Here is a 17,097-nt window from a genome sequence, read left to right on the forward strand (position 1 = left end):
GTGACAAACTATGATTACTCATACTTGAGTGTCTGGCAGGCAGTTAGCTTCTTAGATGACAAAGTGGGTCTGTCACGTCAAGATAAACAACTGACGGTATTTGTTGCCAGTGATAAAAGGTGAAATTAGAATATTAAACAACTGCTATCTGGCACCAAGAGCTTAATAGTTTCCCCAAGTCTTTTATGATGAGATTGAAAAGGCTCGGGAAGCTTGGTCAGTAACTTGAGTTTTTGATACCGTGTCATGAAATGTTGCCACACTTAGAAGGTCTGCATGACTTGGTGACCCAGTATTCTGCATGCCCAGCGTATATGTTATAGAATCACACGTAGGTAAAAGACGCATTTGGGGGACAAGGCAGACCAGTGGATCTTGACACAGTGTGAAGAGTGAATTGCCATGGTTTCAGATTCTGCACTGTAACTAACCTTGAAGAAATACCCCTTGTCAGGTTTTAGTGTAGTATCAAAGATGGTTATCCACAGGTATCTAAACAGTCTGTTTACTTTTTATAACTACTTGTCTGTGGGCCCTAGAGTTTTCTTCACACACTTGAGCCAGAATAGCCTAGCAGCAGAGCAGAGGCAGACCTAAGAACCCAGCTTTCTTCCCCTAAGCCAGATATGAAAGGGATTGCAAAAATGTGAAACAGCTTGATGCTTCTCACTAAACTTATTTATGATAAAAATGTTATTTATGTTTACATGTATTGGGTCGGTTTTTTTTCGGCCACGCCGCACATCTTGTGGGATCTTAGTTCCCTGACCAGGGATTGAACCCGCGCCCTCAGCAGTGAAAGCCGGAGTCCTAACCACTGGACCTCCAGGGAATTCCTGGGTTTGTTATTTTTAAGTGAATTAATAATTTTAAAATTCTGTTTTAGTTTGTAACATGGTAACTATCAATAGGTATAACCACATAAACAAAGTCCTTGAGATTCTCAATAATTATTAAGAATAGGAAGGCGTCCTGAGACCAAGCAGTTTGAGAACCATGGGGCTAAACTTTAAACTCCTTTATAATATGCTAAATTTTTAGGTGTTTAGGATATTTCTCTAATATTAGAGAACATGTACACAAATTTCTGCCTTGTGATATAAATGGTACCTGTCTTTTCAGGAAGAGAGAACAGATTCTGCAAGGCCCTGTCTACATAGACAACACCATCTTCCGAATGACAGAGGATTAGGTAAAATCTCTGGGTAACAGTAGACCTTGCTTCATTCTTGATGGGTTATATGTGGAAACAGGGAAATTCTGGAACACCACAAATCACTGAAGCCCAGAGATAATGAAACATATAATTAATTCGGAAAGCCAGCCTCATAACAACAGCCCCCAAAGCCTTTAAGTGCCTGTGTTTTGAGCTGGTTGAACTGTGGCTTTATCTGTTCTCTGAGATGTTAAGAACAGAGAGTTATATTTTCTGTGGGATTATTTTTTGGTACCTTTAGTTAGATTATTGTAATATTTTGGCTTTCTCTGGTAGCTTTCTGTCTTCAGCAGAAGGAATCATAGTAGACCTTTTCTGTTACAGTGGACGCAGTTTTCACAGTGACGGGGATGACCAGTGTGTTTCTTTGTCTTTGTTTCTCTTCAGAAGAGCCACCTGGGAGCAAAAGGTCTGTCACTCTCAGTGATCTTCCAGGGTTTTTAGGTGACCTGGCTTCTGAAGAAGATAGTATTGAAAAAGATAAAGAAGAAGGTAACACGTGCGGGATTCTGGGCTCGTGTGGGATCGCTGCGAGTTGATAAAGCCCTTCTGCCCTAGTACCAGGATGTAGCGTCAACACACACAGGCTTGCTTGGTTTTTCTTCTCTTGGGGGAGGAGATGGGAGTTGTATTCTGAGTCCTGTGCCCGGTAAAGGGAGGCCACTGTTGATCTGTCCCTCTGGGGGGCCCAGGGCAGCGTGCAGCCCCGCACTGCCTGTTGACTGTGCTGTCTCTTCTCTCCCTCCCTGCTCGCAGCGGCAATATCTAAAGAACTCTCTGAGATCACAACAGCCGACGCCGAGCCCCTAGCTCCTCGCGGAGGCTTTGACTCTCCCTTCTACCGGGACAGTCTCCCAGGCTGCCCGCGGAAGACCCACTCAGCCGTCTCCAGTGCCCAGGGCACCGGTGCGAACCCTGAGCCTCTGAACTCCGCCCTGGACAGGCTGGGGCCTGACACCCCAAAGCAAGCCTTTACCCCCATAGACCTGCCCTGCGGAGGCGCCGAGGAGAGCCCTGCCGGGGACAGAGAGCGCCAGGCCTCTCTGGAGAGCAGCATCCTCACTCCCAGCCCTTTTAAAATTCCACCTCAGAGGGGAGTGGGGTTTGGCAGTGGGCAGCCTCCCCCGTACGATCATCTTTTTGAGGTGGCACTGCCAAAGACTGCCCGTCATTTTGTCAGCAAGAAGACGGAGGGACTGCTAAAGAAAGCAAAAGGGAACACAGAGGAGGACTGCACGCCCTCTGCCTCCCCCATGGAAGTGCTGGACAGACTGATACAGCAAGGGGCAGACGCGCACAGCAGGGAGCTCAGCAGGTAAAGGCGCGTTCCGTTTGTTATAAACTACAAGAAGCTGGTGGTTGGAAACAGGAATTATTCTTGTGCTCACCAGAGGCAGTTGGTTCGCTGTTTTGTCAGGCATCCTTCTAGCCTGTTGCCTTTCATGTACATGAATGTGTGTATCCTCCACACAGGTGCGTTAAACTCAGGTAATTCCTTAGGTTACAGGCCATTTAAAAATGGGTCTTTTATATTTGAGCTGTTCTGTGCCACTGTGCTGTGAGGAAGCTCAAATGCTTTCATCTTTGCTCTCTGAAAATTTGAGGATGAGGTTATGGTGTTCAAATAATATAGAAATAGTGGTCACAGAGTCTCCTTCTCCAGCTGAAGATTTGTTGTTGTTCTGTTTTGGTAACATAGTCCATTAGATGGAAGATAAACACCGTCAGCATTTCAATGCAAGTTCATGGTGGGCTGCCCCTGCTCACATGGGTTAAGAACTTATCAGCACTGTTTTCACCCCTTCCTTATTACACTTTTAAAGGTGATCTAGAGAAAGAATAAGGGGATCACTAGTCCACAGTGATGCCATTTCTAAACAGGCGCTTAGGGAATGCTAGGTTTAATTTTTCTTCTGTAGAATAACCTAAGGTGGAATTTGACAGATAACTGTAATGTTTAAGATCTCTTTCTGAATGAAGTTTAGTGTAAGAGACTCAGGTAAATTACCTGCTTTTTCCTGAACCTTGGGTGACAGTAGGTGCTCAACAGAGAGGGTTGAAAACAGCTCTCAGTTTTGCGGTCACTCAGTTGCCTTGGAGAGCTGACCAAAATTCAGAGGCTGCAGTGTGAGCTCCGAGTTAGGGCCTTTCCACTCCAGAAACTGGGTCGTGCTTAATGGGGACCCCTTCCATCTGCTATAAGGCCCCTCCTCTTACCCCGGGTGGGCTTTGTGTTTGAAACTTTCTCATGCCTGTGCACTTGTGACCACAAGGAAGTGATTTAATGTTGCTGCAATTAAAAGTCCAGTTAAGTTTTTCTAGGTAAGATCTCTAACTTTGTCACTCAAAAACTTTTTTCCTAGGTTGTCTTTACCCAGCAAGTCTGTCGACTGGACCCACTTCGGAGGTAAAGTTGTTACTTTAGCTCCAAATCTAGCCCATAGAGATCCTGCTTGCTTGTTGCCTTTTCTGTCCTTGAAGGAGGTGCCCTGTAGGAAACATCTCCCCTCCCCGACTGCTCCAGCCCGGTTATCTGCTTGGGTACAGAGTCTCTCACGTGTTGCAAAGTCAGCATTTCCTATTTTTGGAAAGTGGCAAGTACCACGTGCTTGAGAGCAGCAGTGCAAAGAGGCAGGCCTCATGCCAGCCTTCCCTAGAAAAGGTCCAAGTGCAGTGGGTGGCGCTGGGACAGTTCTTGAGCGAGAACCTACCAAGAAGCAAGAAAGGGAGTCATAGATAGATAGATAGATAGATAGATAGATAGATAGATAGATAGCAGATTTGTGGGGAAGAACACTTGGAGCTCTCAAAGAGCCACCCTACGTTGTACCCCTGTGCGTTCCTTTAAAAGGAAGATGGGTAGTAGGTACTGCCCCTCCCCCTTCCCCAGTGAGTGACTGGGGCTGGAAACCAGGTGGTCATTTGCAAAGTGAGTGACTTTGTTTCTTCAGGAGTCGTGTTTCTTAAGCTAACAGACCGCGGCTGGGGCTTGACTGGACGCTGTGTAAAAGGCATCTCTGCCACCCTCCCTCTGCTTTACAATCAGGCTCCGCTCCCTCAGATGAGACCCGCTCCCTCCGTAACCAGTTGCTTTTACTGCACAACCAGTTACTCTATGAGCGTTTCCAGCGGCAGCAGCATGCGCTTCGGAACAGGCGGCTCCTGCGCAGGGTGATCCGGGCGGCCGCGCTGGAGGAGCACAACGCCGCCATGGTGAGCACCTCGGGGCCGGCGGGGGTCGAGGCCAGAGCTCTCCGTCCTGGCTCTGCCCGCTGGTGCAGCTTGGGGCAGCTCACTTCGTCTCTGAGGTTAATACGTGAACGGCCACGCCCCGGAATTCCCTGGCAGCTCTTCGAACCCACGGGGACAAGTGATTTTTTGTGTGTCTGTTGGTCTATAATTGGCTATGGTGATAACAGAGGCGAAAGATGATTTTGTTTCTCCAAATGTAAAACCAGCTCTCCTGAAGCAGTTTTATGGCAGCAACTTGGAGGGCAGTTAAGCCAATCAGGCCTGGAGAGTGACTTTGGCTCTAACACTCATTACCTTAGGAAAGTCATTTAGCCTCTGGAGGCCTCTGTTACCCATTCTGTAAAGTGAGAAGAATAATAGCAGCATCTACTTTCTAACTGTGGTGGTTAAAAAAAGCGTGTCAGGAAGCATTTGCGCATCGCTGGTGCAGGGTAAGCTTTCAGTCAGTGCTCGTCACTTTAGTGACCTTGGCCAGTACCAGCGCTTACTTCAGTGCTGGTGCTTAGGACTTTGGAAAGTATCAGGAGCAAGTTGATCGCTGAGAAAAGTCCTTTAAGCAACTTTTGATCCATTTGCTAATGTGGAATTTGGAAACCCTTGACCAAAAGCCAAGTTAGACAGCAGTGAGCTGTCAGACTCTGGGCCTGTGGTTAGCTCGTGCCTGTTCAGGTGAAGCGTCTGCAGCATGCATGGAACTTGAGGGTCACTGCCCATGCTGGAAGGCAGCTAAAATGATGGCCTCTTTGGTCTCTGCTAGAAAGACCAGTTGAAGTTACAAGAGAAGGACATCCAGACATGGAAGGTTAGTCTGCAGAAAGAACAAGCCAGGTACAGTCAGCTTCAGGAGCAGCGAGACACGGTGGTCACCCAGCTCCACAGCCAGATCAGACAGCTTCAGCACGACCGGGAGGAGTTCTACAACCAGAGCCAGGAGTTACAGGTACGCGCTGCGGCGCCCGGCAGAGGCCGCCAGGAAAGGGCGGGAAGGCACCTGATTCATCTCTGAAATCGTGGCACGTAGATTTCACGTCAGGTACATTTTATTTAGGGCAGAGGGCCCCCAGCTTTCTGGGTTCACGGTTCTGTCGGCATTTCATTGATTTTTCCCTGGTACTCCACAGCCAAAAGAAACATCTAACAGTTCTCCCTAGTAAGTAGATCCAGACAACTTAGGATTTAGGTCCTAGTGACTTAGTAGCTGTTAGAAAATAATACACATACTTTTTTTTCAATTTTCAATCTCATTTTTGAGTGACCATGGTCACTTAACAAACGCGGTGTGTGTACCTGTTGGGCACTGCCGAGTCTCAGACCTTGGAATCAGATGAGACACTGACGCCCTCAATTCCTATTTCACATTGGTTTTCTCATGGTGATGTTTATCACAGCAACCACCTACAAGCCCAGCTTTGCAAAGATAATACGTGTTCCACAGGCACTTAGAACACCTGATACTGAAACGCTGAGCTCCCTCTAGCTAGTAGTTCACATCATGACCAGTAGATGTCGCTGTGTTTCCCTCGAAATTTAAAACTAGCCCCACAGCGCCTCTGTGAGCCTGCTCTGTAGCCCTAGGGCTCTTTGGTGCACAGTTTGGGAACTGCAGATTTAAGCTTTTTTTTGTTTTTTGTTTTTCCTTTTGATAATCAGTCAGAAACTCAGAAATTAACTATAACTTACTTTTTAAAACTAAGAAGTTAGTTTTAAGCCTGATGGCCCAAGAATAGTAGAGCAACAGAGGCACGAGGCTTTCCCAGTTCTCTGTGGGCCGATGGCCAGGTGTGCCCGTGGCCTGGCCTGCTGGCACTCTGTAACTTCCTGGCACGTCTCCTTGGGCAGACGAAGCTGGAGGACTGCAGGAACATGATCTCGGAGCTGCGCATAGAACTGAAGAAGGCCAACAGCAAGGTGTGCCACACCGAGCTGCTGCTCAGCCAGGTGTCTCAGAAGGTAAGAGGCGCGCAAGCTGGGCCGTGCTCACACCACTGCTGATGTTCTTCCTCCAGACAGAACACGTGTATTACTTGTGTGTCTGTGTCAGGGGTTCCCAACAGGGAGTGATTCTGCTCCCCTCCCCCCAGGGGACATTGGGCAATGTCTGGAGACATTTTTGGTTGATGGCTTTTGTTTTGTTTTTTATTTATTTTTGGCTGCATTAGGTCTTCATTGCTGTGCGTGGGCCCCCTTTAGCTGCAGCGAGCTGGGGCCACTCTTCGCTGTGGTGCGCGGGCTTCTCATTGCGGTGGCTTCTCTTGTGGCAGAGCATGGGCTCTAGACATGCGGGCTTCAGTAGTTGTGGCACGTGGGCTCAGTAGTTGGGGCTCACAGGCTCTAGAGCGCAGGCTCAGTGGTTGTGGTGCATGGGCTTAGTTGCTCTGCGGCATGTGGGATCTTCCTGGACCAGGGCTCAAACCCATGTCCCCTGCATTGGCCGGCAGATTCTTAACCACTGCGCCACCACTGGTTGATGTTTTCGATGCTACTGACATCGAGTGGGCGGGGGCCGAGGTGCTCCTAAACATCAGACAGTGCATGGACGGCCCTGCAGCAGGGAACTACCTAGCCTGAGCCCTGGTCTGTGTGTATCCCGGGAACTTGTTCTTAATACTTCGTTTACATAAACGTGAAGAGTTCGCTCAGGCTTTTGAGCTATGATCTTTCCCTCTTTGGAAGTCATTGCACTCGTATGTAAATCACTTACTCAAGAACCTGTGGGTTTACCCCAGGGTTTTATCCCCCTGGACCTAACGTCCCTGCTGTGGTGGTTGTGTACATACCCATCTCCTCAAGGTGCCCTGTGGGTGGCCAGTTTTGATGTGGAGCATTTGCGCCTCTTCCCCTTTGCATAGGGACAATTTTGAAGTACGTTTCTGTACATTTTTGTTGCCCTGTATGCCTTCCTCCCCACCAGCTGTTTTGGTGTGGCCTCTGAAACCACGGGGGTTGTTTACACTGACTCAGCCCTGAAACAGTGTGCTCCTAGCTGGTTCCCTGTTTAAGGTGCATTTGCTAGCTTTGTGTCTCAGATCTTTCACTTTGCTTGTTTCTGTGTTTTTGTTAGCTCTCAAATAGTGAGTCGGTCCAACAGCAGATGGAGTTCTTGAACAGGCAGCTGTTGGTTCTTGGGGAAGTCAACGAGCTGTATTTGGAACAACTGCAGAACAAGCATTCAGACACCACAAAGGTATGTGGGCTTGGGGAGCCAGACCCTACCTGGGACGCTGTTAGGACCCAGGCAATATGTCTATGGCACAGCACAGAGAATGGCTTATGAATTGTTTCCTGAAAGATGGCGTGGCAGACCTAGTGTCATTTCCACCTCTCCCTGGTCTGGCAACACAGGCACTTTTCAGCTATCACACAAACTTGTTTCCCTTAGTTGGGTTGCTTTGAAATTAAATCAGTTATATGTGAAAGCACATAATGGTAATTGGTACAGACTAGGTGATAAAAGTGTTTTTCTTCCTTTTTTTTCTTTTTTTTGGGTGGGGGGGGCCACACCGCACGGCACGCGGGATCTTAGTTCCCTGTCCCGGAATCAGACCTGTGCCCCGTGCAGTGGAAGCGTGGAGTCCTAACCACTGGACCACCAGGGAAGTCCCAAAAGTGTTTTCCTTCTCTTACCCATGCCCCCTTCTTTAAAGAGAGAGAGACAGGCTAACAGATAAAGAAAAAGGATGGGGAGCCAATTCTGTTTAGCATATAACTCTCAGGGCTGTGGGTTTATACTGCTATAAATATTTTTTTTCTTCATAATGTTGAATTTAATTTCAGCAGATGGTGGTTCAGTCCTGGCAACAAGGCCAGCGTCGGGATGACCTTACATTAATTAGTGCCTTAGCAGTGGTGTCGAGGCAGAAGTCTTATGTCGCTTTATAAATAGCCTCGGGTAATGTTGGTGAATGAGTTGGGAATGGAATTTTAAGAATAAATGCTTAGATGCTTCCTGTTACTAACTTCTTCATCACACACAGGCTTTCTTTTTAGGATTTCTTGGGCTTGTGCTTTGTAAAGCTTTGTTTTCTTTTTCCTTGGCCAAATGTAGGGAGTAGTCTTAGAATCAGAGAGATGGAATTTTCATAATAGTTATTCGTATTTCTCAGCTCCTCTCAACTCTCAGATTCAGACTCCTTTAGAAGGATGTTAAATGTGGAACTGTCACTAGAAACCAGCTCTCACTAATTTTGGAAGTATAATGGCCTCAGAAAAAGAAAGAAGGGAAAAGAGACCTGAGGGACTAGAGAACCTCTGAAAAAGCTTACTTAAACACACTCCTAACTCTCCCAAGAGAAATGTGGATGGGTGCCGCGGTGGGTGCTGTCTTTTGGTTGGAACACTTACGCCCTTGGGACCTCAAGCAAGCCACCTGACCTCTTTGGGCCTGGCTTCATAGTTCATAAAATGCGCATGGTGATACTGACTTGCAACCTTCAGCTGTAAGCAGCAACAGAAAAAGACTTCACTGGCTTAACCATAAAGAGTTTCATTGTATCTCTTGACAAGAAGTCCCGAGGCAAGTGAGTTCCAGGTTGGTCAAGTCAGAAGCTGAGGGACAGCAGCAAGGAGCCTGGTTCTTTCCCCTCTTCTGCACCACCTGATCTATCCTCTCAGCCTTGTCTTTGGGCCGTCTGTGCCCCTGGTTGCAAAGTGTGTGCCACAGTTAACACTGTCACAGGTCGATGTCATGATGTCCCCTGGAGGAGGAGAGCATCGCCTCCTGCACGTCTCTCTCATCAAGGAAACCTTTCCCAGGAACTCTCCACCAGACTTCCCACCCTTGTTATTGGCCACAATTATGTCATGTGTCCATCCCTAGCCAGCCATGGCTTTGAACCTGTTTTTGGACCTGGAGCTGGGCTTCCTCTTGTTCAGTCAAGTAGGGGACGAGAAATGGGTATCTGAGCATCAGGTGGGGAATGGCTGGTAGGTACTGGGTGTAGCCCCTCTTACGTGGCCGTGAGAGTTAGTGATAGTGCATAGATGTTCCTAGTTCATTACTTTGTTTGATTCTCTGTAAATACTTGCTGTCGTTTCCGACAAGAGTTCAGTTTGTGCACCTAACCTATGCCGAAGTCTGGAGCCATTAGGCATAGCTGGAACGGCCACATTATCTGGTCCCAGTCCTGAGCTTAACTCGATCCCATTCTGACCGAGGAAGCATTGGGCTTGCTGGTCATCTTCGAGGTGGGGTGCCTTCAGGGAAGCTCATCTCCTTGCTCCGTATGGTTTATTATCTTTTTTAAAAAAACAAATGTATGGTAACTTTATGTATATTTTACCACAATAAAAAAGCCACACAACACAAACATAGCATATACTTGTCAGAAAAGCATCCTTTCCACCTCTCTTCTGAGGATAGTGCACGCTGGCTGTTTCCATCGGTCAGCAGGCAGGTTGTCTTCCTGGCATGATTGACAAACCTTGTCAGGGTACCTGGTCTGCAGATGGTCATTCCTGTTGCGTCTCTAGCTTTATCTTAGTTGGTATTAGGGGAGGGAGAAGAGTAGAAAAGAAAAGAAATGACCCATACCGCTACTGCGCCGGCCTACACTGCCACCGCGCCGGCCCAGGCCTCCACCGCGCCGGCCCACGCCTCCACCACGCCGCCCAGGCCTCCACCGCGCCGGCCCACGCCTCCACCGCGCCGGCCCACGCCTCCACCACGCCGCCCAGGCCTCCACCGCGCCGGCCCACGCCTCCACCATGTTGAAATCATAACTGAATATTGGCGTGTTTTCAGAATGTGTGTGTTAACATAGTTGATCACACTATTCACGTGGCTTTATAATCTGCTTTTTTATCTTTTACTGATACACATAATTTTTAAAAACTTATTAAATAGAAGATGTACTTTAATTTACTTGTTTTCTTGACGTTAGACTTCATGGTTTCTAGTTTTTTGCTCTTCTGAATATGCCGTGCTGATTATTTTTGTGCCCAAATGTCTATTCATGTTTCAGATGATTTCCTAAGGGATGGATTTCAGGGAAGGATTACTGCCAGCCTACTTTCCAGAAAGTTGTACTAGTTTCTATTTCCACTAGCAATATACTAATAAAGTACCGTCTCAATGTTTGTTACGTTGATTTTTCAAAGTGGATATGGCATGTTCATTTTCTAAAAGTACTACAGTTCCTTTTGTTTGTTTGTTTGTTTTGTTTTCAGGAAGTAGAAATGATGAAAACTGCATATCGGAAAGAACTAGAAAAAAACAGAAGCCATGTTCTCCAGCAGAATCAGAGGCTGGATACTGCTCAAAAACGGATTTTGGAACTGGAATCTCATCTAGCCAAGAAAGACCACCTTCTTTTGGAACAGAAAAAATACTTAGAGGATGTCAAACTCCAGGCAAGGTAACTTTCAGGGGGAAAGTTGCTGTGATGTATTTAAGTAGAACTTCCCACATTCTGGGGTGGTCTGTATCTTTCAGAGGACAGCTGCAGGCCGCAGAGAGCAGGTATGAAGCTCAGAAGAGGGTCACCCAAGTGTTTGAACTGGAGATCTTAGACTTATACGGCAGGTTGGAGAAGGATGGCCTCCTGAAAAAACTTGAAGAAGAAAAAACAGAAGCAGCCGAAGCAGCGGAAGAAAGGTAGGAGCAAAGAGTCGGCAGCCATGGCCTTGTCCTGAGGCTGCCGCTGACAGAGCAGGGAGGCATCGCGTGGTGTTAGTGGCGGTCCCAGCCTGACAGGCGAGCCTGCAGCTCTCAGCTGCATCCCTCAGAGCGCCCAGCCATCCTTCTGAGTTCCTTGTCCTGGGGCCCGAAGCTCTTGATAATGGTCCTGGGAAGCGTTCCTATTTAAGATCGCCACCTGATATCCCTGGTTGTGGCTTAGGTTTCTCTTCATGAGCTCTCAACACGGGAGTCCCCTCTTCTAGGATGTAGAGCGGGCCGGCAGAGTCCAGCGTCGGTGCGAGCGCGCGTCCGGGTAATTCCGTGCTTCCCAAACACGGGCACTGCAACCACCAGCTCCCTTTCTCGTCCTCGGATTTCTTACAGGCTCGACTGTTGTCGTGATGGCTGCTCGGATTCTGTGACAGGGCACAGCAATGAAGAGGCATCCGGCCCTAACGGGGAGACCAAGCCCCCCAGGCCCGGCGGCGCCCGGGGCGGTAGCGGAAGTAGAGGAGGCGGAGGCGGCGGCGGCAGCGGCAGCGGCAGCGGCAGTGAGCTTTCTACCCCGGAGAAACCCCCAAACCCGAGGGTGGGCCCATTCAGCAGTCGGTGGGAGACTGCCGTGGGAGAGCCCACTACGGGCATCCCTGTGACTGTCGGCTCACTTCCTAGTTCAAAGAGCTTCCTGGGCATGAAGGCTCGAGAGCTATTTCGTAATAAGAGTGAGAGCCAGTGCGATGAGGACAGCCTGACCAGCAGTAGCCTTTCTGAGACCCTAAAGACAGAGCTGGGCAAAGACTCGGGTGTGGAAGCCAAGCCACCCCTGAACCTAGACGGCCCGCAGCCACCTCCCCCGAAGCCAGACAGCGTGGGGCAGCTCCGTATCATGGACTACAACGAGGCGCAGCACGAGCACAGCTAGGGACCGTGTCAGTCAGTGTTAACTTGCGTATCGCCGGCCCAGGACGGGAGGTGTGAGTGCCCGTTTCAGAGCTCTCCTGTTTCCGGGGTTTGAGGGGCTAGCTCCCGCAGAGGAAATGGGATGGGGGTCCTTTGACAGTTGACTGAATGCAGAACGGTTTTTGGATCTGGCATTGAAATGCCTCTTCAGTTTCCCTTCGGCCACCCTCTCTTTCATTTACCTGGCAGCGTGTACTAACCTGAGGGCCAGGGTGCGTTCCTCACTAGCTTTATTTTCTTCCTTTTCCCCCCAAATGGTTGTGTCCTTTGAACCTGTGCAATATGAGGCCAAATTTAATCCTGGAGTCTTAACACACCACCCGCTCCTTTCCTGAAGCTCAGGTAGCTGGGCGGGCTCTCCGTGAGCCCAGGTCATTGTTGGCATCACAGGTAAGTCTGGTTTTGTCCCTTTCCAGGAGGATGTGACATGCAAAGCTGACCATCTTCACATGAGAGCTTTTACATGAGATGTTGTCACTGCTTTTGGTTCTAACATCCATCATCTAAAGCCGCAGATCTAGAGAAACAATGGTTTATTCTCTCTTAAGTTCTTTTGGCAGTTCTGATAAGCTTCCTAGAAAGTTCCATGTGAACAAAGGTCTGTTGTTGGAAAAGTCTGGAGCTGGCACTGTGGAGACCATGCTCCCCTTTGGGGACGCTCTGTCCCCCTGCCCCACTACCTCTTGCTTATGTGGCGTTTGCTCGAAAGCTGGTACTGTTCTGATTACAGGCTGGGGTGTGGGTGTTCGGTGCTCTCTGCAGGAGGGAGGATGGTGGCTGGAGCAGCTCCCTGAAAAGGAAAGTGCTGGGGATGAGGACCTGCCCCTGCAGGCGGGGCGGTGCCAGCTGTTTGCCTCTCTTCCCCGTCCCGTGTGCCTCCTGTTTACGTCAGCTGCTCTGGGATGCTGCAGCAGAAAGGCTCTGAAGGTCCAAAGAGTTTCTTCAAAGTTTTGTGACCATCGTGTCTCAGGCTGTGAGAGTTGCCTCGCTATAGTAGATTCTAGACCACCAAAAAGGTAACAGCTTTTTCACACCAATGCTGACCTTCAGGGGCCGACCCTGCAGGGGGCTTGATGCTGCTCCCCTTGCACATGTTGGTCGTGGCAGAGCATTAAAGCAGAGTTCTGGAGAGGGTTGACAGAGCTGACTGCCTGGACCCAGCGGGCTGCCTGCACGTGCTTGGGAGAGGTGACACAAGTCAGAACGTGGGTCGTGGCGGAGAATCTGAACTCAGCTGGTGCTCCTGAAATGAATGCTAGAAGCCTAAGAATTGTTGCCTAGTGATCCAGCCGAGGCTGAGGCAGGGGGAGACTGGTAGGAAAGAGCCAGTGAACTTGGCTTTTTTCTTTCTCATCTTTCAGTTAAAAGTGTAGAAGGGTTCATCCATGAAGAGGGAAACGGCAAACTGAAATGGTACGAAACTTTAGTGCGTATGGAAGCTTCCAGCACATGAGGGTTAAAGTCTGTTTTTTAAAATGTGGCAATAAATATTCTAGCCTCCTAAATAACCAAAGGGAGCTAGAGAATGAGACCCCATGTCACCATGGCTGTACTGGCAGACCACCTCCTTGGGACAGGATTTCTGGGTGTGACTGATGGATCCCAGCTTGAGGGGCGGGGGGGGGGGTGTGCCCGACTGCTCCAGCCCAGCGCGGGGCCAGCAATTGCTGCTGGATGCCTGATGTGGAGTATTAATGACACCATGGATGTTTAATTCAGCTTTTTCCAAAGGAAGGCTTAAAATCCAATACGTTCTGGTTTCCTATTACAGTTTTATTTAGAAAAGGAAAACATGAACAAATCCAGGAAAAGAAAAGTTACAAGGTAACTATTAAAACTGTTTTCTAAATGCTTATCCCCTCCTCAAGCCCAGGAGATCTGTGCCACAGAACAAAGATACCAGGCACTTAAATCAAAGCCTTTACCCTAACTGCAAAAGCAAGGAGGCCAATGTAAAGAAAGAAAAAAAATTGTTTAATGGACAGATTGTAAAAATACAGGGAAGAAGGAGGCAGCGTGGTAAAGTGGACTGGGGCCCGGGCTGGAGGCCCTTGGCATACTCCTCCAGCCGGGGCATCCGTTTGCTCAGCTTTATAACCATGGCTGACCCAGCAGCTGCACTCAGCTTCCTTTGGGCTCCAGGAGGCCATGGATTTTATTCAGCCAAGGCTGGGGGGGATGGAGGCCTGGAGTCATGCTGAAGTTACCCAGCCTGAAAATTTAGGCTTTTATATTGCAAAGGACTTGAGTCAATAATAAAGTTTGGTTTGGTTTTGAAAATGACAGACTTGCCAAGAGTCAGCAGGTCGCTCAATTATGCTGCAGTGAGTATTTTTAAGGATGGAAAAGGTGTTAGTGGTAGGGGAGCTCCCGAGAGAGAATTCAGGCCTGGGAACAGGCAGGGCAAAGGCAGTAGAACTGTCACATTCAAGGCAGAGCCTGTATTCACAGACGTTAGGGTTAACCTCCACTGGAGTCGCTTGGAGCAGGCTTGCCTGCTTCAGAGCTGTTTGGCCAGTGTCCATAACCTGCTCCGCTCACCACCTGACACTAACCAGGGTCAGCATAGACCCTGAGAGAAGATTGGAGTCTGCTTCTTGCGAGCCTTGGGAGCGTGAAAGCTTGTTTTAAAAGGGAGCACTACAGTGTCATTGCGGGGGGCGGGGGGGGCGGGAGGGGGGATGGTAGCATGGTCTCCATAGAGAAACTGAGTTCCTGAATCTACTGCAGGTAGATAAGTACATGGGTCTCTATCAGACAGAACTTTCATGGATTTTAAAAAAGCTTTTGACAAGGTTCTGTCACAAGTCTATGAAATTTGCTACTGTGGAATTGGAAGAAATATCTGGTCATGAATAAGAAAACTAACTGAAATCCAAAGGTAGGAGATGAAGACCATTTCTTGGGTCGGAGGTTTCCTTGGAGATGAGTGCTGGGACCAACCATATAAGGTGGGTGGGTAGATGTGACCTCCCTAGGTTTGTCAGCAGGGTTTTTCAGGAGGGAAAACTGCCCAACCTTTGGGAATAAGCTGCTGAAGGTTCTTATTGGGCTCTGTGAGTGGAGAGAGAAATGATAGATAAGCTGCTTTGTGAGCCAGAATATATGTAATGTGTTTAGGTGGAAATAGTCCAAACTCTTCTTAAAAGGTAAACTGTTACAATCCAGGAAAATGTCCTGGAAGCCACTGACAGTTGGAAAGATTAGCCCACCGTGCCACCATGGCCACAGAGGCCGGCTTCCCACTGGGCAAAACCAGGACAGTGGGAAACAAAACTCCAGACCTGGGCCGTCCCCATTTGCAACAGCACATGTAGCTCCCAGTGTTTTTGCTGAAAAAGATAAAACTCTGGTAGTTTTGTGAAAAGGATAAATAAGATGATCGTGATGATGAGGGAGGGTCCGTGGAGACCACAGAGGTTCAGACTCTCAGTCAAGAGTACAAAAATCGGGTGTTTCTGTGTAGAGAATATAACAAAAGTGCTATGACCAGTCAATGTGAATGTTCACCAAGTACTAGAACATACCACTTGAAGCCAGAAAGAAAGAACTGAAGAACAAGTGAAAGACAGTACTACATGGAGATGCGGTTTTTCTAACCAAAAGCAGTAAGAGGTGTTAGAAAGTGTGGACAGGTCTCAGGAGGGTTTAGGCAGACTGAAGACTCAGTGCAGAGCTGCTCTCGAGGTGGAGTGCCACCCACCTTGTGCGGATGCTCTGAGAAGCTGCCGTCTCCTCAGAGTGGCTCCGGGAGCAGCCCGAGCCCACCCAGAAGCGTGTGTCTCGCATGGGGAAGAAAGCTGTCTTTCGTGGAATGACCCAAAATCGGCACGTCTCACTCTGGGCATTTTCACTGTTCGAGGTACGTGCGTTAAAATTGACCAGCCACGAGTATGCGAAGATGTTTGCGTATCTGTTTACATCCAGAGTTCTCTGACATGTGCCCTTGCCCTCCCCCAGACCACGACAGAGGAATTGATTGCACTTGATTAAGCTTTTCTTTATAGATGAAAGAACACATTGAGGTTGGGGCCTGGCCCCCGGGCTGCTGCTGTGACCCTTATCCCCACGTGGCTCGTTTCCCCGTCCGTGACTCTGATGTGCCCGGGGGAGCGGTGTTTCCGTCTTCTCCACTCCGTCCTGCAGTCTGTATGTGCCGCCCTGAGAGAAGATGGCTGTAGCTACAAGGGGAACCTGCCTGCGATAGTCGAGCACCTGGGCCCGCGACGGCTTCTGGCCTTGAAACGAGTTCACTCACGATGGCAGAGGAGCTTTCTCTCCCACTTCCCGTCCCGGTGCCACAAAATTGTCCATCCTCGGGGATAAGTAGACTAGGTGAACCATTGGAGTAGACCTTTTAGAGGAGACCCTTCCCCCCCAGGCCAACCCCTCCTCCCTTTCCCCACCTGATACAGTGTTTGGACAGGAGGGTACGGCGCTGCTCTTGGCAGCAGATACTTTGGCTTATTGAAGAGGCAGCCAGGCATTTTGCACTAGGAAGAATCAGTGATCACTTTTCAGAAGACGTCTATGGACCATAAATATATCGTGGAGGCACACATTTTGCTAAGACATAATCTAGTTTTGTAACTCAATCATGGATCAACCGTATGTGGCTAACTTGCAGTTTAAAGGGGTCCCATCACTGAAAAACAGGTTTTTTTTGGCTGACTGCTTTTAGCTCAATTTAAGAAAGTCATCTCTTGTCAAAAGGTTTACACCTTCCCGTCTTGATCTTAAAAGCATGTCAAACAATCCACGTCAGATGCCATAAATGCGAACTGCAAGAGGAAATGGTACAATCTTAGTGAATGGGAATTGGAATCAAAAGGGTTTGCTGTCCTTCTTAGAATGTTCTAAAATGTCAAGGCAGTTGCTTGTGTTTAACTGTGAACAAATAAAAATTTATTGTTTTGCACTACTTTGCTGTATTGACATGAAGTGACTCATGTTGGCCTCTGAGGGGCGTATAGGCAAAGTAGGAACTTGTCCAGAGATGGAAAGCCTCAGGGTCTGGATTGGTTGGTTACCTTGGGTGGCTGGAGGGGGTGCT

The 17,097-nt window shown here is 48.6% G+C and overlaps 1 protein-coding gene across 1 annotated transcript in view; it reads left to right on the forward strand.

Moving 5' to 3' along the window:
• The window catches only part of TSC1 (TSC complex subunit 1), a 45,053-nt gene extending 28,088 nt beyond the window's left edge, over positions 1 to 16,965 (forward strand). The window contains exons 13-23 of the mRNA XM_082619242.1: positions 1,123 to 1,192; positions 1,604 to 1,708; positions 1,973 to 2,531; positions 3,580 to 3,623; positions 4,263 to 4,429; positions 5,226 to 5,408; positions 6,308 to 6,418; positions 7,530 to 7,652; positions 10,634 to 10,821; positions 10,899 to 11,060; positions 11,469 to 16,965. Of these exons, the coding sequence (XP_082475368.1) occupies positions 1,123 to 1,192; positions 1,604 to 1,708; positions 1,973 to 2,531; positions 3,580 to 3,623; positions 4,263 to 4,429; positions 5,226 to 5,408; positions 6,308 to 6,418; positions 7,530 to 7,652; positions 10,634 to 10,821; positions 10,899 to 11,060; positions 11,469 to 12,006 (2,250 nt within the window). The 3' untranslated portion in view covers positions 12,007 to 16,965. The remainder of the gene's footprint in view (positions 1 to 1,122; positions 1,193 to 1,603; positions 1,709 to 1,972; positions 2,532 to 3,579; positions 3,624 to 4,262; positions 4,430 to 5,225; positions 5,409 to 6,307; positions 6,419 to 7,529; positions 7,653 to 10,633; positions 10,822 to 10,898; positions 11,061 to 11,468) is intronic.
• The last annotated feature ends 132 nt before the right edge of the window (positions 16,966 to 17,097 follow it).

The sequence above is a fragment of the Mesoplodon mirus genome, assembly GCF_964341445.2.
Source record: "Mesoplodon mirus genome assembly, chromosome: 1".
NCBI classification, from domain to species: domain Eukaryota; kingdom Metazoa; phylum Chordata; class Mammalia; order Artiodactyla; family Ziphiidae; genus Mesoplodon; species Mesoplodon mirus.